The sequence below is a fragment of the Pteropus vampyrus genome, unplaced genomic scaffold, assembly GCF_000151845.1.
Source record: "Pteropus vampyrus isolate Shadow unplaced genomic scaffold, Pvam_2.0 Scaffold432, whole genome shotgun sequence".
In the NCBI taxonomy this organism is placed as follows: domain Eukaryota; kingdom Metazoa; phylum Chordata; class Mammalia; order Chiroptera; family Pteropodidae; genus Pteropus; species Pteropus vampyrus.
In genome coordinates, this window is record NW_011889213.1 from 1,069,070 (window position 1) to 1,095,160 (window position 26,091).

Below are 26,091 nucleotides of genomic sequence, written 5' to 3' on the forward strand. Positions count from 1 at the left end.
GGGGTCAGTCCATGTCAGTCTATAATTCTGGGCCTCAGTTTCCCCTCCTGTAAAGAGAGGTCAGGAGCCCTGTCAAGGTGCCTGGGCTCCTGGTGGATGGAATGTGACCTGGAGACTGAGGAGGTGTTTTGGTATCTAAAATGGGCTGTGCTGGGACCCCACTCCTTCCCCACTGGAGGATCCCCCAGCCCAACCCACCCCAGCCCTGCGGCTTCCCCATCAGCCTCTGTGGGTCAGGCCAGGCTCAAGTCTGAGATTTGGGGACCTTGCCCACTATTCGCCCCTTTCCTCTGAGGGCTGCTGGTGTGCATGTATGAATCTGTGAGCTAGCATTTCAGTCACTCCCCTTGCCTCCCGGTCACCCCATTCTACAGCCTCAGCAGTTTGAGCTCAGCCCAAGGTGCCTCGGCTGGTCCCCTCTGTCATGCCCCTGCAGCAGGCAGGGCCGGGTTGCTTCTTGGGCGGATCCAGGGCACCTTGGGCTGAGAAATAACTTCCCAGGCTCTGGTGGGAACAACTAAGCCTTGGCTCTGGGCCCAGGGTGGGCGTGGGAATTCTGTCCTGCAAGGAAGGGTGACACCAGGGCTGTGGGAGGAGAGGCTGAGGGATGAGCCGAGATGGGGACCCTGCACCTGTGAAGGGCAGCAGGCTGAGCTCCAGGCAGCCAGGGCACCTGGGTCAGGGAAGAAGGGGAGCAGAGCAGGCATGGCCCCACCCCAACGAGCCCCTCACTGTGCAGTGGTGGGCAGGACTGGCCTGGGGTATGGCAGGCTGGGGCAGGGACCCCTCAGCAACCCCTCTCCAGCCTTTTGTTGGCTGAATCCTAAGGGTGGCATTCTGGGGTGACCCTGTTCCTGGGGACCCTCTAGAACTTTGGCTGCCATCCCTCCTCCCCTTTCCAGGGCCTTGTGGCAAGAGAGCAGCACTTTGTCCCAGATGGTGCTGTTTGCAGTGGAAGGAAGTACCTCAGCCCCTTGAAAGCCCCATTCTGTGTCCTGGGGTTCTGGGGCTGGGGATGGTTCAGAGTGTGTGTGAGTGTGAGTGTGTGTATGTGTGTGTGTGTGTGTGTGTGTTAGGGGAAGGCAGTTGTCCAGTGGAGGTAGGCTTCTGGACATTCAGACCAGGGGCCCTGTAGTTGGCTTCTGAACCCCAAAGGATTCTGGGAGTTGGCACAGAGAGCCGGGCCCAGGGCAGCTTGGGAAATCGTGGGAACAGGTGAGAACAGGCTGGAAGGGTGTGGCAGCAGCTGGAATCTGTGGGCAGGAGCAGCCCCACACTCCCTCATCCAAGAATGGGCCCTAGCTGGGGAGCACCCTCTTCAGCTGTCACCAGCTCTGCTCCACCAACCTTTCAGTCTCTCTTTCTCCTACGGGGTTCCCCCCAATCCCCTTGGTCCTTGCTAGGCTAGATCCAGAGGCCCAGCTGGGCAGGCTGTGCGGGAAAAGCTGGCAACTTTTCCTGAAGATTCCTACGCTCTTGGTGCCATATATTTGTTTCTGATCCTTTACACAGGCAGACCCTTTGTCACCCACAGGGGACTCGCTCTGACAAGTTAGGGTAGCATACGGCTGCAACCTGGACCGACGGGTGGAGTTTCTGGGCCAGCTCTCTCCTGGATGTGGGCTGAGGGCACCTGCCAGGCCTGGAGCTTTTGGACATATGCTGTCAGCCTCTGCATAGCAACTTTGTCCTCTGCTGTTCTGCACAGTTGATCGGGCACCCTATGGCCTTCGCAAGAAAGGCCACACCCCTTAGCATGGCACACAGGGCTTTCCACAGGTGGGCCCCTGTCAGCCTCTCCAGGCCCAGCTCCCATCTCTGCCTCCCCAGCCAAATTTCCTGGTCTGGGACGTCTCAATCTGCCAGGCCCTGATGCCTCTTGACCTCAGAACGTGCCAGTCACTTACCTGGAAGGCCAGTGTCTACCCGTAATTCTTATGTGTCCAGTTCTCTGCTTAGTCCCCTTCCCCAGCTGTCTTGCCTCAGACTGAGTCAGGGGACCCACTTAGGAGCTCTCACAGCCCTGTCTGCTAGGCCTCCATGATGCCCTCCCTGCTCAGTCAAGCTTGTGAGGTTCAGGTGTCTCCCTTGGAAACAGAGGTCCCCAAGATCAGGGCCCGATGAGTGTCATGTCCCCAGGCCCTCCCTCATGTAGGTCAGGGAGTGAGAGAATGAACTAATGAATGGGCACTGGAAGTTTGAGGAATTCCTGAGGCCTGAGGACTTGCAAAGGGCTGTCACATGATTCTAGCCCTGCTTCTGCTTCCTCCAGTTTGAGGAGAAACACCCCTCTACCTTGGTATTGGGGTCTCCTGGAAGATTCCAGAAACCTCTCTTGAGATCAATGAAGGTCCAAGCTCCTTCTCCCTTCTGTGAGGACTCAAGGTTAATGGGCGAGTGTGTGAGTGGCAATGGCCACTTTGAGTGAGTATGTGAATGAGTGTGTAAGGTATGAGTAGTGAGAGGCTGTGTGAATGTGCATAAGTGTGAAAGTATGCACGAGTGTGCCTGAGTGTGTGAAAATGTGAGTGTCTGAGTCTGAATTTGCATTCACGCATGAGGCTGGGCAAATCTGTATAAATGTGAGAGTGTGGCTGAGTGAGTGTGAGTGTGTATAGTTTTGTGAGTGTGAGGATGTTTAAATTTGAGTGTGAATGAGTGTGAGTCTGTGTGAAGGTACATGTGAGCTGGTTGTAAATGTGAATATGAGAGTCTGTGAATGTGTATGTATGAATCTATGAGCAGGTGTGAGTATGTGTATATCTGTGATTATGACTGTGTGAGTCTGTGAGTGCACACATGACTATGTGAGAGTTGGGAATGGAATTTGTGAGCCTGAGAGTATGTGTGAGCTGTGTGTAAATGTAGCTTATTCTGGAGGGGGGCTGACGGGAACTTAGGGCTGTAGAAGAAGCTTGGCTCTCCTCTTTCCAAGGCCATGGTCAAACCCAGGGACCCTCCACAGGAGTCCTGGGCAGAAGACCCAGGGAGCTGGGAGGCTTCATTGGCCTCAGGTGAGTTTACTCAGAGGAGTGAGTGGTCTTTCTTGTCCTAGAGAGAGCTCAAAGGCCATTCTTTATTAAACAAAAAAAGCAATACTGAATAGGCTCAAAATAACATCTACAAAATATGTGTAGGATTTAAGACTTAAGATACAAACACCCATGAGTCCACCACCTAATTTTAGAAACTCCAAAGAGGGCCCCGCCCCACTTCTCCCCCTGCAGTGTTAGCACTAGCCTGGATTTGGGGTTGTTATTCCCTTGCTTTCTTTATAAATCTAAAACTCTTGTCGCGGAGCCTTGTGGGAGCCAGCATCGGATGAGATGAAGGACTCTTCCGGGGTCAAGTCTCTGGCGGGGCCAGACAGGCTCAGTGCTGCCCTCTGGGGGAGAGGGGCGCCGGCTTCCTCCTGCTCTGCTCAGCGCCTCGCGCAGCCTGGGCGAGGGGGCCCCACCTAGGGGACCGTGCAGAGACCCCACCGGGGTGGACGCTCTCACCGTGCAACGCGCGCGGGGAACGCCGGGACACAGATGCTCTCACTGGCACTCACAAAGATTTGCACGCAGACCTGTTCCATCTATTGTGAGCCGAGTGAATGCCATACTCTGTGTGTGAGGCCCTCTAAGATGAGCGAGCCAACAGCAGCTGCTGTCCCTAGGGAGTTGACAGCAAGAAGAGGGTGATGCCCACAGAGTGGGCAGTGTTCTGCCTCAAGGACACTCACACTCAGGGCTGGGAAAGGCTGGATAAGAAGGTTGACAGTTTAATAGAATGACCTAAGGCGAGGAGCGGGGAGGAGGGCTGTGTGCCAGAGGTAGGGCAGGGGTCTTTTTTGGGATGGAGAATGGGGATCGAAGCATGTATAATGCACAGGCCAGCTTCAGAAAGGAATTTTGTGTCCGTTGGCCTGGAGGCAGGGGAATAGACACAATGGCTCAGCCTGGGCTCCTGGTGCTATGGGGGTCATGGGACTAGAGGGAGAAGTGCTGAACATGGCGAGGAGGAGCCACGCCCCTGGAGAAGAGGCATGTGTGAAACGCAGGCGAAGTATGTCTTAAGTCCCCTTGTCCCTCCCCTGTTCCGGGCTACGGTATCTTCCGGGATGGCCAAACAGAAGCACACGACCTAGGATGACCAGCAGATGGCGCTCCCGGCACAGATTTGAAGTTTATGCCTAAGCGCGGGAGAGCCGGGGTTTAATTCGAATCATTCCTGGAAAGCGCTGGCGCCTGCAGTCCAGATGGGAAGCATTCTGGCTTCCCTCTAGTCCCTTGGGAACTAGTGAGCATAAGGGTGACGAGACAATCCATGAAGTGGGAGCCCCAGAGAGTCCTCTTTCTCTCCGTCTCCTGCTCCCCGGTCAGGCACTGTCTGGTCAGTGTCTCCATCTCTTGTCTCCAGGTGGTGATCTCAAAACCATCCCCAGAAATGTGACTAGCTACCTGCCTTGCCCTGGAGGGATTCCTCTGGGCCTCTGTAGTCTCTTTCTTGGCCAACTGGCCGTTTTATAACATTCGCCAACGTTCTAGATCCGCGGCTCTGCCTCGGCAGCCTCCCTGTGCCCTCACTGCCTCCCTGCTTCCCTCACTCACCTCTAGGTGGAGGACTTTCTGGCCTGGCGTCCAGCAGGGTCCCTCCGCCTGCCACATCCTAGAAGCCTGTGGCTTCTGGAGTTCTCAAGACTAGATGCAGCCCTTGTCTTCTGCCACAAAAGCTTCCATGCCACCGGCTGGTGGACACAGCCAGGTGTGGCTGTGTGCTCACTCTATTAACTCTTTAGAGGAGAGGCATGGAATTATGGAGGAGAAAGTCCCTTCAGCTGTAAATACCTCCTTCTACCTCCTGACATCTCCACTCAGGCAAAGGCACCTCGAACTCATTTTTCACTCATTTCTATAGTTATCTAGCATGATCTGCTATCTCTATTTCTGGGGACAGAGACAGGAAAGAGGCAGGGTCCCTTCTTATGTCTAGAGGAGGTGATAACTAGATAGACGTGACCACACAAGCTAAGTGTTTCGAGAGGAGTGAATTCTTTTCTTCCTCCGAATCCTGCTTTTCCCTCTGGCTTCCCCGTCTTAGTCAGTGGCTTCATTACCCACCCACCTGCTCAACCCCCAAAATGCAGAGTCATCCTGGGGCCTCTCCAGCTCAGCCTGCTTCTGATTGGCCATGATGCCCCGTTCCCACCCTCACTGTCTCTCTCCCAGGCCATCTCTTCACTCTTGCCTCCCATCCAGCTTTCACCTTGCCACTAAAGTGAGCCCTTCTTCAGACTATCCGGTGCCCCGATGCATAAAAAAAAAAAAATTAGCAAATGTGACTTAGATGAAATCGTCTGTTTGGAAAAAAGACATTATAAACAATGGCAGACCAATGGCCAGCTGTGAAAAATGCATTTGCAATCTATGTGCCAAGGTGTTATTCCCATGTTTACCAAAACAAGTCAGGAAGGAAAAGACCCCAGAGAAAAAATAAGCAATGCACAGAAACTGCTGATCCCTAAGAAAGTAGGAAAGCGAGGGACCAAAAAACACAGGGAAGGATGTTCGATCTCACTCATCATTAAAGAAATGGAAAACGAAGCAACAGAGAGGACTTTTTCAATGATCAAAAAGACAAAATTTGGAAAACAACGGACAAGCTTTCAAACCTTGGTGAGACCCAATGCTGGTGGATGTGCTGGGGGAAGTTATTCCCGTTCAGGGTTGGTGGGTGTGAACGTTTGCAGAGCTTTTCGAGAAGACAATTTTTTTTTCTTTTTTTCTTTTTTTACTGTGGACAATTTCAAATATCCATAAACATAGAGAGAATAGCAAAACGGATTCCTGTGTGCCTGTCCCTCGGTTTAGGTAATTGACAAATGCTGCCTTTCCTGTTTCTTCTCTCTTCCTCCTCCATCTTCGGCAGGCGGGGTTAGAGTATTTTCAAGCAAACTCCAGATATCATTTCGTTTTACTCTGGAAGGAAATTTGAAAATAGCTATCAAAGTAAAAAGTGGATTTACCTTTAACCCAGTCATTTCACTGCTAAAATGACCCCTGAGGAGCTATTTGTAAAGTTCACCATCCTGTGTGTTCGGGAAGGGATGTTATACCCTTGTTTCTAAAAACAAAAATCTCTGGAGACCAGAGAGGTAGTTGGTAGCGACAGGAGTAAAGGAATTAGAATTGGTCATGATGGATTAACACGGTGCAGTGGCTTGCCAAGAGATATTATTTAACTGGGAAATTGAGGTACTGATGAGATTGATAATATCCTTTTTTGGATAATTAAAATCTCTACAAATAGACAACTTAAAATGAAACAAGACAGAGCCTAGCAACTCTTGGATGACTCTCTACTGCTTTTCATGGCGGTCTCTCGTTCCAACCTTCCTTCTAGCCATTTCTCCCATTCATATGCCCTGTGAATTGGCCCAGAGATTCCCAAAGTGGGTTCCAAGGAACCCTAGCTCCCATCACTCCTTCTGGAAGTGGTTCTGTGGGTGAATAAGTTTTGGAAACAGGTAGCACTTTATCTCCTCCTTGGAGGTCACAGTGCACATTAGCTAGTTGAAGGCTCTGAGAAGTCTGCAGTAAAACAAACAAAACTGTTTGACAAGGCTGTATCTTGCCCTGACTCTCATTAGCACTACCTGGTGCATCAGGGGTGAGAAACACGGCTCTGTAGGGTCGGCCCTGCTCCTTTCTGAGTCCATGTAGCCCCACTCTCTCTTGCTCACCCAATCCCAGCCGCACTGGCCCTTCTTTCTGTTCTCTGAAGATGTGTGCCTTGGTCCAGCCTCAGGGCCTTTGCACTAGCCATTACCTCGGCCTGGAATGCCCTTCCCTGTACATGGCTGGCTCTTTTCTTAATTCAGTTGCCCCTTTAAGGGTCACTTAGGAGAGGTCTTTTTCCCTTGGCCCTCTGAAACCCTCAGGTGCCCCTTTATGTTTCCCCGGTTTGATTATTGCTCATCTCTCCCTCTACAATGTCTGCTCCATAAGAGCGAGGATGTTGTCTTTTGTGTTCATCGCCATCTCCCCGGAGCCTAGGACAGTGCTCGGCCCACCGTAGGTGCCTAACGAAGGCATTTCTTTATTTCTTTATGAGATCCTTTTCCTTAGCACTCCTGTTGCATCTTCTGGAAGTACTGATCCAGTTCCGAGTCTCCTGGGGGTTTCCAAACATACCGGGTGTTCCCCCACTTCTCCTGGAAGATTTCTCGCCTGGTCTTCTGGGACTGGCAAAGCCCTGCCCTGGCTTTGAAATCCAGCTTTGTTGTCTTTCCCTGTGAAACTGTCCTCAGAGGCCTGATCTGAATGAGTTGCTCCCTTCCGCTCCTCCCAGATGCTTGTACACACATACCTTTATTGCTGCTCAAATAACACTGCTGTGATGGACTGTTTGTGTGTCTGTCTCTCACTTACAGGCCTGCACTCATTATGGGCAGGGCTTGGCTGACTCAGTGCTAAATTCTCAGCACCCAGCCCAGTGACGGCCACACAATGAATGCAATGAATGGGTGCTGAATTAAATCCAGCTTTGGGCTCTTACTGCCTGCATCCATTCAGCAAGCATCAATTGAGCACTTACGATGTACAAAGCACTGAGTTAGACCTTGCAGTGGGTCAAAGAGGAACAGAAAGCTCTTTTGGATGTATAGGATTATAATTCAGGAAGGGAGCGGAACCACCTCAAATAATTCTAACACAAGTGAGAGTGGCTAGCACTCCCTGGTGCTAGAATGGGTGTAAGGAGTATATATGTGATCCCAGGCCTGACCCTGGGAGTTGTAAAGATTAGGAGCTGTGGTTCACCTCCAACAAAACCTTGCTGGGGAAAATGTTTCACACCTTAAGTGGAAATAAAAAGCCTCCAGGTCCCGGGTTCTGAGGCAGAGGCATCAGGGACGAGGGGCCATGTCCCTGGCTGGGGGGATGGAGGTATCGTGGAGCCCAGGACTCTGTATAGCTGTGCTCCCGCTCTGTCCTGCTTTGCCCTTGGAAAGGATGGACGACCTCCCTTCCCAGTGTGGACCTGCTGAGATGGGAACATTGGCTTTGAAGGCCCCTTCTGCTTTCTCTCGTCTGCCAATGACCCTCCATCCCACAGTCTTCCCTGCCCTGGTCTCCTCCCCAGATCCTCCCGCTCCGATCTCCTCCGACGATCTTACCTCCCTGTTTCTCCCTTCACAAGTCATCCTCTAGCAAGCCCTCCACCCCGCAACCCCCTCCTGATTGTCCTTCCTAATTGGTCAGGCACGTGAGTCAGGGTGGTGGGCTGCGTGGTCAGCACCAAGACAAAGAGCCAAGAGACGCCCCTTCCCTTCTCTTCGGCTGTGCTAAGTGAAGGAAGGAGAGAAGCCATGCTCAGAATACCCCTGGGCTCCCATGGGGAGACACACTCCCTGGTCCAAGCCAGCTCCTCTGCTGGGGTAGACATAGCTGCCATCTTGAAGAAGTGTCCAGTCTGAGGGGAGAGACAAAGCCTCTCTCTTGGGGAGTCTGGGCCACACCTGACTCTGGAGAAAGTTTCTCTAGATCATTGAAGAGCAGGTACCAATAAGGGTGCATTAATAGGGAACAACAAGCCTCACAGGGTGCAGAGGGCAAAGAACAAATGGGCAGGTGGGGCAGGGCCCTAGGGCCCCTGGGAGGCTGGGGACTGGACGGGGAAAGAGCCTGGAGCTCCCCCAGGCCCTCAGGGCCCTGGCAGTCAGTCTGCAGGGCTAAGTGGGGACGGGGTGTGAGCCCTAGGCCTGGCTGTCCTCTCCTCCGCCCCATATCTCCCTCAGGCCAAGGAAGGGGAAAGGGGGAGTGAAAAGAGGGAGAGAAGGGGGAGGGGAGGGAAGGGGGAGGGGACGGAAGTAGGGGAGGGGGAGGACAGAGGGAAGAGGCAGGCCTTTCAGGCCAAAGTCCTCCAGTTTGTGGGAAGCAGCAAGAGTTTCCACAGGGGCCTCCCGCAGGCCCGCAGGGCCCTTCCCAGACTTCCTTCCCACCCGTTCCTGCAGGTTCTGGCCCTCCCTCCCTCCTGGGCCCTCTCCTCCTGCCCTGAGTCCCATCTGGGGCACTCAGGCCTCTGAGTCCTTTTTGGGGAGGGGCCCTGGCTGCTGATGTGGCTCTGCCTGGAAAGGTGAGGTGTCCTCAATTGTCTTGTGTCCTGTATCTTGGATGTAGCCCAGGCTGATGGTTCCTGGAAACCAGTCAGAGGGAGGTGGCTGAGTCTACTTGTCCCTGAGGAGGGAGCACTGTGGGACCCCCTGTCTCTGACTCTTCTAACTGGGAAGAGGCTCCCAGGAGCCCCAGGAATGTTCTGCATCTCCTACGGCCCCTGGGAGGGGAGGGCGGGGCCCCCTTTGGAGCTAGACACAAATCATTAGTGGGTGGACCCGGGCGGGGCAGGCCTCGGGCCTCAGGACCAAGGCTGAGGAAACAGAAGAGAGGATGGAGAGGCTCTCACCTGGGGCAGGTGTGGCTGGTGAGGCTGTATTTCTAAGGGGCATGTCTGGCCCTGTGGGGAGCGCTTCAGGGGTGAGGTAAGGGGTGGGGGACCTATGAGCTCCTTGGTGGCCCTGCCTATCCCATCCTGGGTGAATGGAAAGGAGCTGACGTGCACCCCAGTGGCAGGGGTCTGGGCATGGAGTGAGGGTCTTTGGAACCCCTGAAGGGTTTGGGTTCTCTTCTCTTTAACCAAACCACGGTCCCAGCAGGAAGCCCACCCAGACTCCTGTTCCTCTTCCTTCCCTGACCTCGCCTGATGTGGACTCTTTTCCTTGGAGCACAGGGTTGGTGGCCAAGTGTTCCCTTCCTGGGTCCCTGCCCTCATCCCAGTCATGGCCCAGGCTCCACGACCCCGACAATTCAATAAGCAAATACAGAGAACTTGTTGCTCTGGGTTTTGGGTAGGGGTGGGGGATGAGCACTACTCTAAGAGGTGACAGTTAATGTTTTGGGGGCCTGAGCCATCCATCAACATCATTGTGGTGAGTGTAGTCCTGGGGCCCCTCTCCCAGCACCCTCTGGAGAGGAGACCCGGGGCCTCTGGAGTTAGTCAAGTCTGGGGCTGGCATGAGGGCCCTGGGGGATGCTGGGAGCTGTTCCCTGGGGTCTCCCTCCTCTCCTCCATTGTGCTGGATTCCCAGCAGCTTCTAGGGCTGGATCTCTTCCCCTTTTTCCTCCATAGGGGCCAAGCTGCTGACAATTGTAGGGACTGTGGTCCCTGCGCTGCCCCTCTGTCTGCCCCTCTGGCTGCCAGGGGCTTCTCCTTGCTGCAGGTGGAGGACAGTTCCGGGCGGAAGGAGTCACGGCTCAGAGGACCTCTGTGAGACTCCTGGCCAGCTCCTGCCTTGCCATCTTCCTCAGCAGGGAGAGTGGGAGCTGCCCGTTCCCTGGTTCCAGGCCGGGCTCTGCCACTAACACCGACTGCCCGGCTCCCCACTCAAGTGCCCTGAGCCTCGGTTTCCTCACAGCGAGCCTTGTTGGGAAGATCGGGTGAGGGCTGCCTCTGGGCTGCGTAAGAGGGATGTCTGGTCTTCCCAGGCCTTCCAGGGCTGGCCATGCACTCTAGAGTGCCAGAGAGGCCTTCCTGGGGTCTAAGTACCCTCTGACCTGGGGAGAGGGGCTGAGCTGGGCCTGTCCTTCAGCACGTGGGGCCTCTCTGGGTCGAGGTGCGGGGGTGGTGGGGCTCTACAGAGCCGAGGCAAAGGGCCTGGAAGTCACTGGCTTGGGGAAACAGAGGCCCAGACCTCAGCATGCAGCCTGCCACCAGGGCGAGGAGCTTGGGAGGCACCAATGGTGGTGATGGGGGCTGAGGCCTTGGTGATTTTGGAGGGAGGAAGAAAAGCCAACAAACTCTCTGACCCTTCGAACTGGGCCTCAAGGCTAAGGTCTGGAGGCTTTGGAGTTGGGGCAAGGGCTTGGCTGCGGGCTCTAGGGAGAGGCACTGAAGGGGGGGCGGTGCCTCATATCTGGGTCCCCTCTCCAGGCCCTGGTTTTGCACCAGATTCAGTGCTGAAGGTGGGCGATCCCTTCTCTGAGGGAGCGAGGCCTGCTTGGGGTGGGGAGGGAGGAGCCCAGTCAGCCCGTGGGGGAGAGGAGTTCCTGGGAGTGTGGCTTCGGGAGGAGACGGAGAGGGTCTTTCTTCGCTGCTTGTCATTTCGTGTGAGGGTGACTGGCTGATTCAGGGCCTGCCTCCGGCCCACCCAAGTGTCTCCAGGTTCTGCTGGTTCCCTTTCCTCCCCCGAGATGGTCCTGGAGTGCCAGGAAGTCCTCCCTGAGGTCTAACCTCAAGAAAGAGCCCTGGGGGTCTGACCTTGGCTTTGAGCCCACTCCGCACCCCCTAGCAACCTTGAGAACCCCTGGACTCCACAGGCAGGATGGGAGCAGGATGAGATGGGGGTTGGTCCCTTCTCTCCCACATAGCTGGTGTGGTCCCCGAGCGAGGAGACACCTTTGTGTAAGAGGCCCACCCACCTTCTAAGCAGGAAGCCTTTCATAGGGAAAGCCCGACTCCCTCCTTGTCCCTGTGTGTGGCGGAGAGCCCAGGCCACCCGCAAGCTTCCTGTGGAGCCAGGCTCGCCCTCCCCTGCCCATCCCATGGGGCCCTGGCTGGCCCTGGAAGCTTCCCATTCAGACAAGCCCGGTGCAGACGCCAGTGTCCTGGCAGCGCCTAAATCATTAGCGCCGCAGAGATTAGGCTGGTAATCTCCTTGTCAGCCACCAAGATGTGGAATCACACGGGTTCCTGGTGGGGTACGGGCGTGGCGCTGGCTGAGGGGCACCCTGCCACGTAGAGCTTGCTTCTCCTCATCATGCCTCCTGGGGTGGGAGGGCCAGGAATGGCTTTCCTCAGGTGCTGGAGGATGAGCTGGAGTGGCCACCCTAACTCTCTGCTTCAGCCTCTCCCTTAGCCCCAGCTTGATTAAATGTTACTAGCTCTCCAGGTTCCCTCCGAGACCATGGGAGACAGGAAGTATCCCCATTTTACAAGTGAGGAAACTGAGGCTCACGAATTGACTTCCTATAAGACTCAGGTCCACAGCGTGTCTACTCCCCTCAGATGTGGAGACTCCCCGGCCAAGACTACAGACTTGGGATGATCCCAAGAGAGCTGGGGGCTTCCCAGGTCAGAGGCGGATTCTCCCTCAGCCCGGGGGGCTTCTTCAGGGCCACGTTGGACCCCGGGGAGGGCATCACTCCTAGTCTCTCCATCCTTTTCCTGGGGACCAGGAATCCTGGGTGGAGGACCAGAGCAGCCTCCAGGCTCCAGGACTGCGGAGCCTTGTTCCAGGCCTTTTCTGGCTCCTAAGGCTGGGTACTCTCTGACTCCCCCCGAGAATGAGCTCAGCGGCCTAATTGCTGCTGAGAATGGAGGATCACCCTACCCTGAGGCTGCGGCTCCAACACCCCCTTTGTTTCTGAACAATGGGCTACTCAGAGGCCACCTGCCCAGGCCAGGCTCTGGCAGGAGAAGGGGCCTGGGGGATGCACTCGGCATGTCCAGCCTGAGCCCCAGGCCCTGGGCGGCTGGTACAGAAGCAGATTACATGGCTGGGGTTTTGGCTTTGACTTCAAGGGCCAGGGGCCCAGCCCTTCTGTAGCCTGGCTATAAAAGGCTGCCCAGGGTCTCTGTCCAGACCAGACACTGCTTCTGACCCGTGGACACCATGGCTGCCACCACCACCAGCATCCGCCAGTTCTCAACCTCTGGCTCTGTCAAGGGCCCATGCGTGCCCAGTGGGGGTTTCTCTCGGATGTCCACTGTCCGTGTCGGGAGCTCCTGTAGAGCCCCCAGCCTCTTGGGATCTGGCAGCTGTGGCAACATGTCGGTCACCTCATCCCGCTTCTCGGCGGGCTTGGGGGGCGGCTATAGTGGGGGCTACACTTGCAACCTGGGTGGGGGCTTTGGCGCCAGCTTCGGTGTATCGGATGCTCTGCTGGGTGGTGGTGAGAAGGAGACCATGCAGAACCTCAACGACCGCCTGGCCTCCTACCTGGAGAAGGTGCGCGCCCTGGAGGAGGCCAACACCGACCTGGAGGTGAAGATCCGTGACTGGTATAAGAAGCAGGGCCCTGAACCCACCCGTGACTACAGCCACTATTTCAAGACCATCGAGGAGCTGAGGAACAAGGTGTGTGGACCAGCCAGCTTCCTGCCCTCTGCTCTCTGTCCTCAGTACCTGCTTCTGACCCATTCTATCTCAACTCTGGGTCTTTGTGAACATTTCTCTTCCACCTGGGGTCTTCATTCATTCATTCATTCACTCACTCACTTGCCCTGGAACCCCGCCCTGGGGCAGTCCTGGTCCCAGGCTTGGAGGATATCCCACGCAGGGAGGTTTTCTTGAATTCTCTCTTTCTGAGAGGCGTGTATTTGGGGTGGGTGATGGAGGAGTCAGCAGGGAAGGCTTCAGAACCTTGAAGGCAGCAGAAGGCATTCCAGGTATAGAGAACAGTACGGAAAAAGGCATAGAGGTGGGGAGCTGAGAATGGATGTCTTCTCACTATCCCAGTACCCTCTGGGTCTGCTGTCTGCCCACCTCACCTCCTCCAAGAAGTCCTCTTGGGTGGATGGCACTTGCCTTTTGTCCCCAGATCTTGGGGTCCTTTCAACACTTTGAGGTTCAGTCTACGCCCTGTGCATTATTTTGATTTCACTGAGTCTGATATGTTTTTATGGCTGCTTTAGTTGTGGGTCCTCCTCTCTTCCTCTGTGATGGTCACTCTGGGGATCCATGAGGGCAGAGGACAGATCTCTCCTTGCAGATTGGGGGAGAGTCCCTGAAGGAAGGAGCTATGGCTTCCTACTCAGACTGGAAGCTCCCAAAGGAGGGAATTTTGCTTACTTAGTCTCATGAAGACAACACACGTGTGCACGCGTGTGCGCACACACGACTTCTAAGACCATGGTCTTGGCATTCCGTAAACGTGGCACCTGGGCTTCTGCACAAACACTGGAGGGTCCTACAGTGCTGCAGCCCCCAGAGGCAGGTGAGAGGTCAAAGATGCCGAGAGCCAGGCCTGGTTGGCCCAGGGCAGTCAGGCCTGCTCGGTGTCCTGGTGAGAAACCAGGCTTGGTGCTGGCCTGCTAGGGGTTTGTCTCCTTCTGCCTGGAACCTCTGCCAGCCAGGGAATTCCTGCAATTGCCCCCTGGAAGCAGAGCTACTGGGAGTGCCAGATCAGATACCGGGCTTGGCCTGGGCAGCGGGGAACCCGGGGGAGCCCTGGTGAGTCAGTGTTCCTGGTTCAGTCAGCCAGCGACTCACCGCCATCTCCCAGCTCACCCCACACCAGGCCTCCACACCTCTGAGTCACTGTGCCCCTCAGGGTTTTTCACAATGGCCCCTCTCTGGGCCCAATCAGCTTCCTGAGCGGGGAGGTGGGTGGGATAGGCCCACAGGTCTGGTGCAGGTAACAAGCTGGCCCTCGGGCACAGTATGGAAATAGGGCCTGAGCAGGTGGCTTCCTAGACCCAGGATGAGCCTACTGGGGCTGCTTTTGCCTGCAACGTTTCCCCCTCTTACTCCTCCTAGCTTCAGCCCTCAGCTCCTCCTCCAGCTCCACCGAGACCTCTCTGCTCCCTCTGGGCCTCGCTCTCCTCCCGCCCCCATGACCTTCGACGGGAGCTTCTCTTAGGCATTTTTCGCAGTAAAATGACAGCAGCAAGAATAATAACTAACCCTCTGCTCTTTCCAGAGCCTTCCATGTTCTCACTTAAACTTCCCGGATGACCCTGCGGGAAAAGAAAACTTTGCTTTAGGTTTGAGTTGGGGCCAGTCATAACCTCATTAATTAACTAATCACTTAATTAAACTAGTGTTTGCTGAGGCCCGACTCTGGGCCAGGCGCAGTGCCCAGGGCTGGGGATTCTGAAGGGAGTGAAACAGACATGGCCTTGTTCCCTGGGACTCAGACTCCACTGGAGGAGGAAATAACCAGAAAAGTCATGGAACAATTGCACCTGGGAGAAGTGCCGTGAAAGAGAGATGGCCGGGGAGGAGGTTTGACCGGGAGGAGGGACCCAGATTGAGGGCTTCCTGGAGGAGGTGGCGAGTGAGTCTAGAGGTGAAGTTAGTTGGGGAAGAGGGAGCAAATTTCAGGCAGCTTGGGCAGTGACCCCACAGTGATTGAGGGGTGCATCTGAGTTTCTCCTCTGGCGTCGTGGTTACCTGTGCCTGGGCATCATGCCCCCACCATTCTGCCAGGCCCCCAGCAGGGTCCTCAGAGGAGGAGAAGACCACAGGGACCCTCCCACTCTGGCCCACTCTCCAAAATGCTGCAAGACGGCTGTCACAGGGCCCTCTCAGGTGCTTGCTCACTGAGCGCATTGTCTCCCCCAGATCCTGGCGGCCACCGTGGACAATGCTCGCTTGGTGCTGCAGGTAGACAATGCCCGCCTGGCAGCCGACGACTTCCGCACCAAGTGAGTCTGGGCCTCCGGGGCTGCTAGGGGTGGGTTTGGCTCTGCACACCACAGAGCCCTCTGTGTGTATGAGGGGTGGCCTCGTGGCCCTCCGTGTCTCATGCCCCTACCCTCCCCACCCCAGGTATGAGACGGAGCTGAACCTGCGCATGAGCGTGGAGGCCGACATCAATGGCCTGCGCAGGGTGCTGGACGAGCTGACCCTGGCCAGAGCCGACCTGGAGATGCAGATCGAGAACCTGAAGGAGGAGCTGGCCTACCTGAGGAAGAACCACGAGGAGGTGAGGCCGGCTTGGGAATGCATGCAGGAGGAGCTCTCCTGGGAACAAGCAAGGCTGAGGCCCTCGAATCCCCTTGGGCCCACCCAGGGGTCTGCATCCTAGGCAACCCTCACAGGGCCCTGGGTGAGGCCTGGAGGGTCCTCTCCCCACAGAGATACTTCCCTTGTCCCTCGAAGCACGGCCCATTGCGTAGCGGCAGTTAATATCTAGTGAGCAAATCAGTCTCAGAACATGCATGCTAATTATTACAATTAATTATAATAGTGATAGTCATAACAACGAACATCTGCCCAGCGTATTATAAGTGATTCACAGTAATTACTTCAGCTGATACTGACAGCCATCCTGGGAGAAGGCGCTTGTTCTTTCCTTCACCAGTGAAGAAACTCAGGCTCAGAGAGGTGAAGAGATTTGTCCAAGGCTGCACGGGAGTAACCACCCCGTCTGTCTGACCCATGCTCACACCCAGGTCTCACTCCACTACTCTGCCACGTCTCCAACCTCTTTTTTCAGAGAACTCTGGGTCCCAGGGACCCCCAGGCTCAACCCACGACCCTGCAGGGGGACTAATGAGCCTGCGGCTCCCTTCTCAGTTGCCCTGTGGGCTGACGGAAGCGGGGAGCCCAACCCCCGAGGAGCAGGAGCCCAGAAAGAGTCTCCACTTGGCTTTGGGGCTGGTTATGGGGATCGCATTTCCTAAGGAGGTCTGGCTCTGCTGATAGCGACTTGGGGCCGCTTTCCTCTTGCTGTGCTGCGTGATTGGCAGTGGGTGACAAAGCTGGTGGTCAGCGTTGGCGAGCGAGGTTGTCCTGGCTTATCTCCTGCCATGATGGAGAATTGCCGCCTGTCCCGACCCAGCACACATTGGGGGTGAACCCCGAGTGCGTGTTGGGAGAGATGGTTGAGGAGCTGTTGGCCTGTCTGTGTCTGTCTGTCATCTGCACTCATCTCCTCAAGGTAGAGAAGGCCCCAGGGTCTTTCGCCAGGATGGCCTCGGGTGAGCTTTTGCTCTGCTTTCTGCCAGGAAATGAACGCCCTGCGAGGCCAGGTGGGTGGAGACGTCAGCGTGGAGATGGACGCCGCCCCTGGCGTGGACCTGAGCCGCATCCTGAACGAGATGCGTGACCAGTACGAGAAGATAGCCGAGAAGAACCGCAAGGATGCCGAGGACTGGTTCTTCAGCAAGGTGGGTGGCCGTGTGTGAGCAGGTGCGCAGGCATGCGCGTACGTGTGCTGCGTGCTGAGTACGGGCTGGACAATGTGTGGATCCACGGACTGTCCCAGCTGGAAAGACCTTTGGAAACCAGTTGGACCAACCCCCGATGTGTAGATGCAGATGTGAGGCTCAGAGAGGCCTCAAGCTCACACAGCCCTTCACTGCGGCCTGGGGACCGGGTCCAGGGCTCCTCGCTCCCAGTGAGGGCTTCTCCCGCACAGCCTTCGTGGGTATGTCTGCGCTTGGATGCATAACACATATTCTTAGAAAACACACACTGAGCAGCTACAGTGCCCTGGACAATAACAGGCACAAAAAGAATAAAACCTAGGGCCTGTCTTTGAGCAGTGCTTGCAGCTCAGGAGGAGTAACCAAGGTAAATGACTACGAAGCAAAGTGAATTCTGCTAAGTTCCTGTGTGGGCACAGAGGATGTCTGTGTGCAGGTGTGTTTGGGGCCCCATACAGGCCAGCGGGGTGCTGGGAGAGCAGGTCCGGGAGGTCAGAGCTCAGGTAGGGCCCGTGTCCTCCCTCTGCCCCACCTCCGCAAGCTTCCTCAAGCCCCTGTGGCCCACCCTGCCTTCCAGACGGAGGAGCTGAACCGTGAGGTGGCCACCAACACCGAGGCCCTGCAGAGCAGCAGGACGGAGATCACCGAGCTTCGTCGCTCTGTGCAGAACCTGGAGATTGAGCTGCAGTCCCAGCTCAGCATGGTAGGGCATCTGTCCTCTCCCCGCCTGTAACTTCGTCCCAGCGCAGGCCCAGCCTCGTAAGCCCCCAGTTGGAGAACCAGAGACTCCCGCACTGTGTCACTTCACGCAGTGATACGGGCCCCTCTCTGCCCTGGTTCCTGCCCCACCGCACTGGCAGCACCCACAACCCCACACGGTGGGGCCTCCCTCTGGGTTCTCCGCTGTAGGGAAGGTTCCCATCTTGGTCTCACCCAGCCACCTACCCCCTGACCCACAGAAAGCATCCCTGGAGGGCAGCCTGGCGGAGACCGAGGCCCGCTACGGGGTTCAGCTGGCTCAGCTGCAGGGGCTCATCAGCAGCATCGAGCAGCAGCTGGGTGAGCTCCGCTGTGACATGGAGCGTCAGAACCATGAGTATCAGGTGCTACTGGATGTGAAGACGAGGCTGGAGCAGGAGATCGCTACCTACCGCCGCCTGCTGGAGGGCGAGGACGCCCAGTGAGTGGGGCACCGGGGACCCGCTCGGGCGGGCTGGGGCCCCTTCACCCAGTGAGGGATGTGTGAGCTGTGGTAATAGCTCCAGCAAAGGCCAGGAGGAGGCAGGGAGGTTTGCAGGGGGTGAAACTGAGAACAATGGCTGGGATCCAGCTGTGAGGAACCCTGAAGGCCACAGAAAAGCATGCAGACAGGATAATGTAGGCCATGGGACACTGTGCACAGGAGGGGTATGATCAAGATATCTCGGAACACCCACTCTGGCTGCAGAGGGAGAAATGCATCAGCGGGGCCACGGCGGGCTCAGGGAGCCCTGTCCGGAGGCTGGAGCAGGGAGTCAGGCGGGTGGACCGTGAGGCGAGGGGCGGAGGGCGGGGAAAGGAAGGCGATGCACCAAGGGGATGTGTTACAGTGAAAAACGGCAGGGCTGGGTGCCTGGACGCGGGGGCGGGCGCGGCTCGCAGGCAGGACTCGGTGAATGTCGAGTGAGCACACACGATAACTCTGGGTTTCTGGTTTTGATGACTGTGTCATTGGTGATGCCATTACCCGGGATGGGATGAGGAGCGATTGGCAGGAAGGCAGAGCGGGGCGTTACTCTAAAGGGTCGCGAATGTTCAGAATCTTCATGCTTATTCGCATATTCCAGCTTTTCTGCTCCCTGAAGATAGTGAAGTCCATCTGCAGTCTAACCACAGTCTCTCCTGCTTTAATTGATTCTATTTGTTGGACCCTATGGGGTATAGAAAAACCACTTGCTCAGCTTCTCCTTGTAAATCCTTGATTAGCTGCAAAGTGCCTCTGAGCCTCCTTTTGGGGTGTCCACCTTCCCCCTGGGCCCGTGCCCGCTGACCCTTGTGGTTGCTGTTCTCTTCCGTGCACGCTCAGCTGTGATTTCTCTCTGATTTGCTGGGACCTCTCTCCCCTGGCCCTGGGCTCCCCCAGCTGCTCCCGCTCCCAGAGGGCTGGGCTCCTAGTGGGCACCCCTGGGTTGACAGGTCTCCCTCTTTCTTCCTGCAGCCTGGCCACCCAGTACTCCTTGTCCCTGGCCTCGCAGCCCACCAGGGAAGGTAAGAGCTTGCCCCGTCCTGCCCAGACCGGGTGGGGGAGGCTGAGGACCCTTCCGTGTGGAAGCCTGGGGGAGAGGCTCCAGCCTGAGGTCCCCTGCACCCCCTCTACTGCCCGCACCCACAGTGACCAGCCGCCAGGTGCGCACCATCGTGGAGGAGGTCCAAGACGGCAAGGTGGTCTCTTCTCGAGAGCAAGTCCATCGCTCCACCCACTGAGGCCCCTTTCCACTTGCAACAGCCCAGCCTCGAAGGTCATGGGGCAGCCATCGCCTTCAGCTCCTAGCATGCTACTACTGAGCCCCGAGTGCCTGTCTGGGCCACTGCCCAAGAGCTGTTGCCTTTCTGTATCTGCTTCCTGCAGCCCCTCACTGAGGGGCCTCCTGGGTTTGCCCCAGTGCACACTATTAAAGCTTTGCCTGAAGTTCAATGCCTTGTGTGATCTGGTGTGGTCATTGGCTTAGGGCAGTGTGGGCTGAGGGACTGGGGGAGGAGAGTTTGTTGAATGTTTGGGTGGCGCTTGTCAGCTGCTAACCTATTCTACCCACCCTATCCAGGCCTGGGAGGAGGAGAGGGAAGGAGGCAGAAGGATTGAGGGTGGGGCGTAGGGGGAATGAGACAGCCCAACAAGCTGGGAAAGTTTCTAAGAATCAGCCCCTGGGTCCCCATTGCTTATGGCTGGTTGCTGGGAGGGCCCCTAGACTTTCCGAGGGAACCACGCCTGTTCTAAGAGAACTCTTGCCTAGCCGTGAGCAGGTCTGGTTCAAAATCAGAGGGAGAGGGGCTGGGCAGGGGGTTTTCCGAAGGAGTGGCCCGAGACATTGATGGGTGAGAGGAGGTGGCAGCAGCACAGCCAGCCCAGGAAACCAGACTGGCTCTGCCCAACTCGGGGGCGTGTGTGGGGCGGGGTGGCTGCTGTGCGTGTGAGTGTGGGGGGCGTCCTGTTTTCTTTGGTGGCTTGGCAGCTGCCAGGCTATTGGGGAATCTCTCTCAGCTGCTGGCTGGGGCTGTCTGGGCCTGTCTGGGGAGTAGAAGCCACTGGCAGTCTGAGACACGACTACATTCCACCCAGTGGGCCTGCTGGGACCCTGGGACCCAGGGCCCGGCTGGGGCGGTGGGCAGGGCAGGGTGGGGCTGTAGGGAGGCTCAGGGCACATCCTGAGGGGCCACAGTCAGGGGACTGGGTGGGGCCTCTGGAGAAGGCTGTTGCGGGGCGGTGGGGGGGTCTCAGGAAGACCCTCTTCTTGAACAGTGTCCTTTAGGTTTCAGCCGGCTGGGGCCTGAGGTACATGCCCCTCGCCTCACTCCGAAGCCTCTTGGGGTCTAGGAAGGAGCCTGGAAAGGGGCACGCCCCTCGGTTCTCCCAGCTGCCATTTCCCCATCCTGCAGCTAAGCTCCTCTTTTCCCACCTGAGCCCAGGATCCCCCTAGCCCCTCGCCATCTGTTAGAGGGAGGTAGGGAAAGATTTGTCTGGGTCGCCAGGGGGTCTAGGGATGCGGCAGCTCAGAAAACTGGCCAGATGGAATCATTACCCCAGAAGTGCTTCCTTGGGGTCAAGGCTGTGCAGAGGGGCCAGGGTGCCTGGGGTCCCAGGGACGGGTCTGGTGCTGTGGCACGGGGGATGACCAGTAAAGCCCTGCCAGCCCAGTCTTGCAGGTAGGTGAGGTGCTCACTTCAGCAGTACATATACTAACATTGCAGGTAGATGGGGCGGTGGGACACTATCCCTCTCAAGCCCCAGTTTCCTTATCTGTAAAATGGGGTGATCATCTGAGGTAGGTTTAGGTCCAGTTTTCAGGGTGGGATTGGGGCTCGGTTCTCACTGTCTCCCCAGTACCCAGCACCCCAGGCCAGGACTGTGTGTGAAGCGGTGTCTCATGAAGGAGAGTAACCTCAGGCTGGGGCTGCCTGGTTCTCCAACCTGTTTCCCCACCAGACGCAGGGTCCCGATGGGCCAGGCTGGGGTGGCAGCTGCCTGGGAGGGCCTGGTGACGGTGACGTCCTGCCTCTCCTCTTCTCCGTATTAGGTCATGGGAAAGCATAGCTGGAGGGCCTGCCTGAATCACAGGTGATGAGCCCGGGACCAGAGACACGCGCACACACACATGCAGACACCCAGCATGGGGTTTGGAGTGAGGCAAAGCTCCGGTGGTGGGAGGAGGGGGGCCCACAGCCACCTGGGAGCTGGCAGGCGGCCAGCAGTGATGAAAGCCCAAGGGAATGGAAACAGAGGATGGAGCCTGTTGTAATCGTTATGCCCGCCCACTTGTCGGCCTTTAAAGGAGGCAGGCGAGCCCCAGCAGTGACACGCACCTCAGACCTCTCTCCTCTAGAGCTCCTTCGCTCTGTGCTCGCCCACCTCCTGCCGCCGCCACCATGACCACCACCATCCGCCAGTTCACTTCCTCCAGCTCCATCAAGGGTTCATCGGGCCTGGGCGGAGGCTCATCCCGCACCTCCTGCCGGCTGTCTGGTGGCCTGGGTGCCGGCTCCTGCAGGCTGGGGGCTGCCAGTGGCCTGGGCGGGGCCCTCGGGGGCAGCAGCTATTCCAGCTGCTACAGCTTTGGCTCTGGTGGTGGCTATGGCGGCAGCTTTGGAGGAGTTGATGGGCTGCTGGCAGGAGGTGAGAAGGCCACCATGCAGAACCTCAACGACCGCCTGGCCTCCTACCTGGACAAGGTGCGTGCCCTGGAGGAGGCCAACACGGAGCTGGAGGTGAAGATCCGCGACTGGTACCAGAAGCAGGCCCCGGGCCCCGCCCGCGACTACAGCCACTACTACCAGACCATCGAGGACCTGAAGAACAAGGCAGGGCCTGCTGGCGGGAGGGGCCTGTGGGGCATGGCTTCTTCCCCCTCTCCTGCCCGTGACCTGGAGTCCAGCCTGGGGGGCTGGCATCGGCCTCAGGAAGCCAAGGACAGCTTGGCTTTGGCTTGGCCTTTGGGAACCCACCTTGGGGCTGCGATGTACTTGTGTCACCCTTTTCAGGGGGCAGCAGGCTGGGTCAGGGACAATCATGGAGCTCCTTTGAGCTCCAGTTTCCTCATGGCAGAGCTTCTTGTCACCTCGTGTAGTGATAGGATAAGGCAAGTGGACGCTTGTGGAGGGCTAGGCTCATGAGGCTGCCAGGTACATGGGCATCTCTCTCCTTGGAGTGCTATGGGGATTTGGGGCAATGGTGGGGTAAGGGGTCTGAGTGAGTACCTGATGACACTTGCTAGGAGCTGGAGGCAGAAGAGAGGGAGTAGGACCTTAGGAGGCCTCTTGTGAGCTTTACTTGGGGATTTTTCTGCCTTCCCCATCCCTCCTGCTGTCCCCTCAGGAATGGGGCTGAGCAAACCTGGGGAGAGGGGACTGCTGTCTGCTGGATCCCCAGGCCAGCGCTTAGCGGGGCTCATGACTTCTGTTTTGAAACTACTCTTCAGCGAGGTCTCTTTTAGCTTTCCTCTTGGGGGAGCCCCTCAGAGGCACCATCTCCCCAGCTGTAAAATGAAGGGATTGCCCGTATCCCCTCTGCTTTCTGGGATTCTGGAACAGCTTCTGTCCCGTGGGCACCCTCCCATTTTCTGGCTGTCCTGAATTCTCAGCCTGAGAACTCCCTGCTCTGGTTTAAGGCAGAGCCTGGCATGGGGGTCTGTGTCGGGGGAGGTAGGTCCTGGGGGAACAGGAGGCAAGTTTCAGCGCATCAGACTCCTGCTGGCTCCACCTTTGTCAACAATTGCAGCAGAGTAAAAGAGAAAGGCTGGGTGGGAAGGGAGCCTTCTTGGAGAAGACAGCCACCTCCCGGCCTCCAGGCAGGAAGACCCATCCCAGAACCCTGACCTGGGCTGAGCTACCCTTACCCAGTGACCTGACTACTCGCCTACCTCCCCAGATCCTCACGGCCACCGTGGACAACGCCAGTATCCTGTTGCAGATCGACAATGCCCGTTTGGCTGCTGATGACTTCCGCACCAAGTGAGCCTTTGCCAGTGAGCTAGAAAGGAACTGGGGGGCATCCCTCTCCACCCTAGGACTCCTTGGCTGCTTGTGGCATGGGCCAGGAGCCGGGGTGGGGGCGTCTACCTCTTTGTCCAGGGTGCAGCAAATTCTGAAGGTCGCTGGGCTTAGGCCGATGATGGAAGAGAGGGAGGGGAGGCAGAAGGCAGAGAGGAGAGAATTAGAAATTAGAGGAGAGAGAATTAGAATTAGAAGGCAGAGAGGAGAGAATTGGGTGGAGGTTGGGCCTTGCCCTGCATGGTCTCAGGTCCCTGGGGCTGGATTTGCTTCCACTCCATCTTCTCATCATTTCTCACAAGCCCTTAGTGCCCTGGTGAAGTCAAGGTGCTGGCCAGGACCTGGACCTGCCAGTCCGAGCATCGAAACTGAAGCTTCTGGTTTCCTTTTCAGGTTTGAGACAGAGCAGGCCCTGCGTGTGAGCGTGGAGGCCGACATCAATGGCCTGCGCAGGGTGCTGGACGAGCTGACCTTGGCCAGAGCCGACCTGGAGATGCAGATCGAGAACCTGAAGGAGGAGCTGGCCTACCTGAGAAAGAACCACGAGGAGGTGAGAGGGAGGGGGAGCAGGTCGAAGAGGCCGTGGAGTGGGAGGCAGGGCTCTGGGGCGGGGCCAAGATTGAGACCGAGGGAAGAGTACAGAGCAGGTGCTTCAGGGCTGGTCACCTTATAGGGCTGCCCTGTCTGTGGAGCCAAGCAGCAGAGGAGCCTCCTTCCAGCTTCCCTGAATCTGGGGAACCTCCCAGGGGCCCAGAGAGACCTCTTCTGCCTGCCCTGGCCTCCCTCAGGAGGACAGGGGATAAGCAGGGAGGTCTCTTCCTTCTCCCAGCTCAAACCCTTGAATCTGGGTCCTATGTAAAAGTTTGGAAATTAGAGGGGATATTCTGGAGGCACAGGCCTAAGAATGAGATTGTATTTTTGGAAGCCCTCAGTCTAATGGGAGAGACACAGAACCTGCCCTCAGGGAGCCCCCAGTCTGATGGTGGAGGCAAAGCCCATACAGAGCAGGTGCATAAAAGTCATTGGGAAGGTCAGAGGCTACAAGACAGGTGGAACGAGAAAGGGGTCTTTGGGAGGGACCCGGAGAGCTTGTGTGGGAGTGGGAGAGCAGGACAGGCACGGATGCCCACGCCACAGTCCCCCTCCTCCACAGGAGATGAGCACCCTGCGAGGCCAGGTGGGCGGTGAGATCAACGTGGAGATGGACGCCGCCCCTGGCGTGGACCTGAGCCGCATCCTGAACGAGATGCGTGACCAGTACGAGAAGATAGCCGAGAAGAACCGCAAGGACGCCGAGGACTGGTTCTTCAGCAAGGTGGGGGCTGCTGTGGGCCGGAGGCCTCTTCCAAGAGATGGGTGTAAGGACCGAGTCCAGACGGCAAGCCCAGTGCCTGGCATCTTGGGGGCTCCCTCTCCTTGGTGAGCTGCATGGACCCCAGGCTCACCCGCTGCATCTACAGGCTTGGGACTTGGCTAAAGCTAGGATCTGGGGGGTGGCTGGGGAGCCCCGGGGAGCTCCACTCAGACCCCAGGAGCTTCCTACCCTCAGGAACTAGCACAAGGGGCCAGGCTACTACTCTCCTGGAAAGTTCTCAAGTTTCTTATTCCTGTGCTTTCCACTTGTAGGGATTAAAGATAAAATTAACATCATTTCAAAGATTTTTGGGCTTTGGGAAGTGGGAAGCTGGTGAGAAAGCACTGCCCTGGTCAGGTGGTCCAGGGAAGGTCAAGGCCAGGGGTATTATGGGGAGCGGGAAGAGCCCCAGGTGCCTGTCTGGGCACAGAATGGGCCTTGGGCTGAGCATATAAAGGGCATGGCGGTCGTCTGACTTGGAGAAGGGATCCCAGGCTCACGTTGCACTGTCCTGGGTCCTGTCTGCAGACAGAGGAGCTGAACCGCGAGGTGGCCACCAACAGCGAGCTGGTGCAGAGCGGCAAGAGCGAGATCTCCGAGCTCCGGCGCACGGTGCAGGCCTTGGAGATCGAGCTGCAGTCCCAGCTCAGCATGGTAGGGCTGCTGCCAGGCCGGGGGTGGGCTCAGGGCCCCGGAGGGACACTGACCACCATTGCTGACCCCTGCTCCTCCCACCTTCCTGCAGAAAGCATCCCTGGAAGGCAGTCTGGCGGAGACCGAGAACCGCTACTGTGTGCAGCTGTCCCAGATCCAGGGGCTGATAGGCAGCGTGGAGGAGCAGCTGGGCCAGCTGCGCTGTGACATGGAGCAGCAGAACCAGGAATACAAGATCCTGCTGGACGTGAAGACGCGGCTGGAGCAGGAGATCGCCACCTACCGCCGCCTGCTGGAGGGCGAGGATGCCCAGTGCGTGGGGGCCTGGGTCCAGGGTTGGGGGCCTGGGTCCAGGGTTCTGGGCCAGGGGTGGAGGTGGGGCTCTCAGACCCACAACTAATCTCCTCTCTCTGTTTTCTTTGCAGCCTGACTCAGTACAAGCCCAAAGAACGTAAGGATCTTGGTAGCTGAGGGAGGGGTATCACCTACCTGTACCTTGCTGGAGGAGGGTCCCCAGGAGCTCCAGGAAATGATGGCTGATCTTTAGGCCTCAGGGCTGATGCTTAGGAGAATAAGAAGAAGGAGACACTGTCTAGTCTGATGGAGGGCGGGGCAGGGAGTTGGCCCTTAGCCCGGAGTTCCTAGTCTGATGGGGGAGATATGGTCCTGGCTCTGGAGACTCTTATCTGTTGGGGAGAAAGGGACATGGCCTCCCGATCTTTGTTCGGAGGCCCTACAGGTGAGCAAAAGTAGTCCTGTCTCTGGGCTCTAGTCTGATGGGAGAAAGGGACTTGGTCCTTGTCCTCCAGATCTCAGCCTCATAGGGAAGATGAGATCCTAGCCCTGGGGTACCTGGTCTATGGGGGTAATGGGGACCAGGTTCTTATCCTGGAGAGTCCAGTCTGATGGGAGAGACAGGAGCATAGTCC

General features: G+C 57.2%; 2 protein-coding genes across 3 annotated transcripts in view; both read left to right on the forward strand.

Annotated features, from left to right (window-relative positions):
* Window positions 1-12,652: 12,652 nt before the first annotated feature.
* On the forward strand, window positions 12,653-19,377 carry LOC105306340 (keratin, type I cytoskeletal 42). Its single transcript, XM_011381285.2, has 8 exons — window positions 12,653-13,117; window positions 15,326-15,408; window positions 15,533-15,689; window positions 16,714-16,875; window positions 17,492-17,617; window positions 17,874-18,094; window positions 19,112-19,161; window positions 19,286-19,377. Exons 1-8 carry the CDS (start codon window positions 12,653-12,655, stop codon window positions 19,375-19,377), a joined length of 1,356 nt encoding a protein of 451 aa, XP_011379587.2.
* A 2,029-nt stretch (window positions 19,378-21,406) lies between these two features.
* The window catches only part of LOC105306318 (keratin, type I cytoskeletal 17), a 15,577-nt gene continuing 10,892 nt past the window's right edge, over window positions 21,407-26,091 (forward strand). Inside the window, exons 1-7 of one of the 2 annotated variants that reach the window (XM_011381262.2) lie at window positions 21,407-21,966; window positions 23,033-23,115; window positions 23,548-23,704; window positions 24,308-24,469; window positions 25,037-25,162; window positions 25,254-25,474; window positions 25,588-25,613. In XM_011381262.2, the coding sequence (XP_011379564.1) occupies window positions 21,535-21,966; window positions 23,033-23,115; window positions 23,548-23,704; window positions 24,308-24,469; window positions 25,037-25,162; window positions 25,254-25,474; window positions 25,588-25,613 (1,207 nt within the window). In that variant the 5' untranslated portion in view covers window positions 21,407-21,534. The remainder of the gene's footprint in view (window positions 21,967-23,032; window positions 23,116-23,547; window positions 23,705-24,307; window positions 24,470-25,036; window positions 25,163-25,253; window positions 25,475-25,587; window positions 25,614-26,091) is intronic. The other variant, XM_023523937.1, reaches the window with a different exon arrangement.

Excerpts from the sequence above, each read along its gene's own strand:
- LOC105306340 (XM_011381285.2), top strand. The coding sequence starts at position 12,653 with ATGGCTGCCACCACCACCAGCATCCGCCAGTTCTCAACCTCTGGCTCT. Across the intron at positions 13,118-15,325 it reads TCGAGGAGCTGAGGAACAAG|ATCCTGGCGGCCACCGTGGA; the intron begins GTGTGTGGACCA and ends TGTCTCCCCCAG. Across the intron at positions 15,690-16,713 it reads TGAGGAAGAACCACGAGGAG|GAAATGAACGCCCTGCGAGG; the intron begins GTGAGGCCGGCT and ends GCTTTCTGCCAG.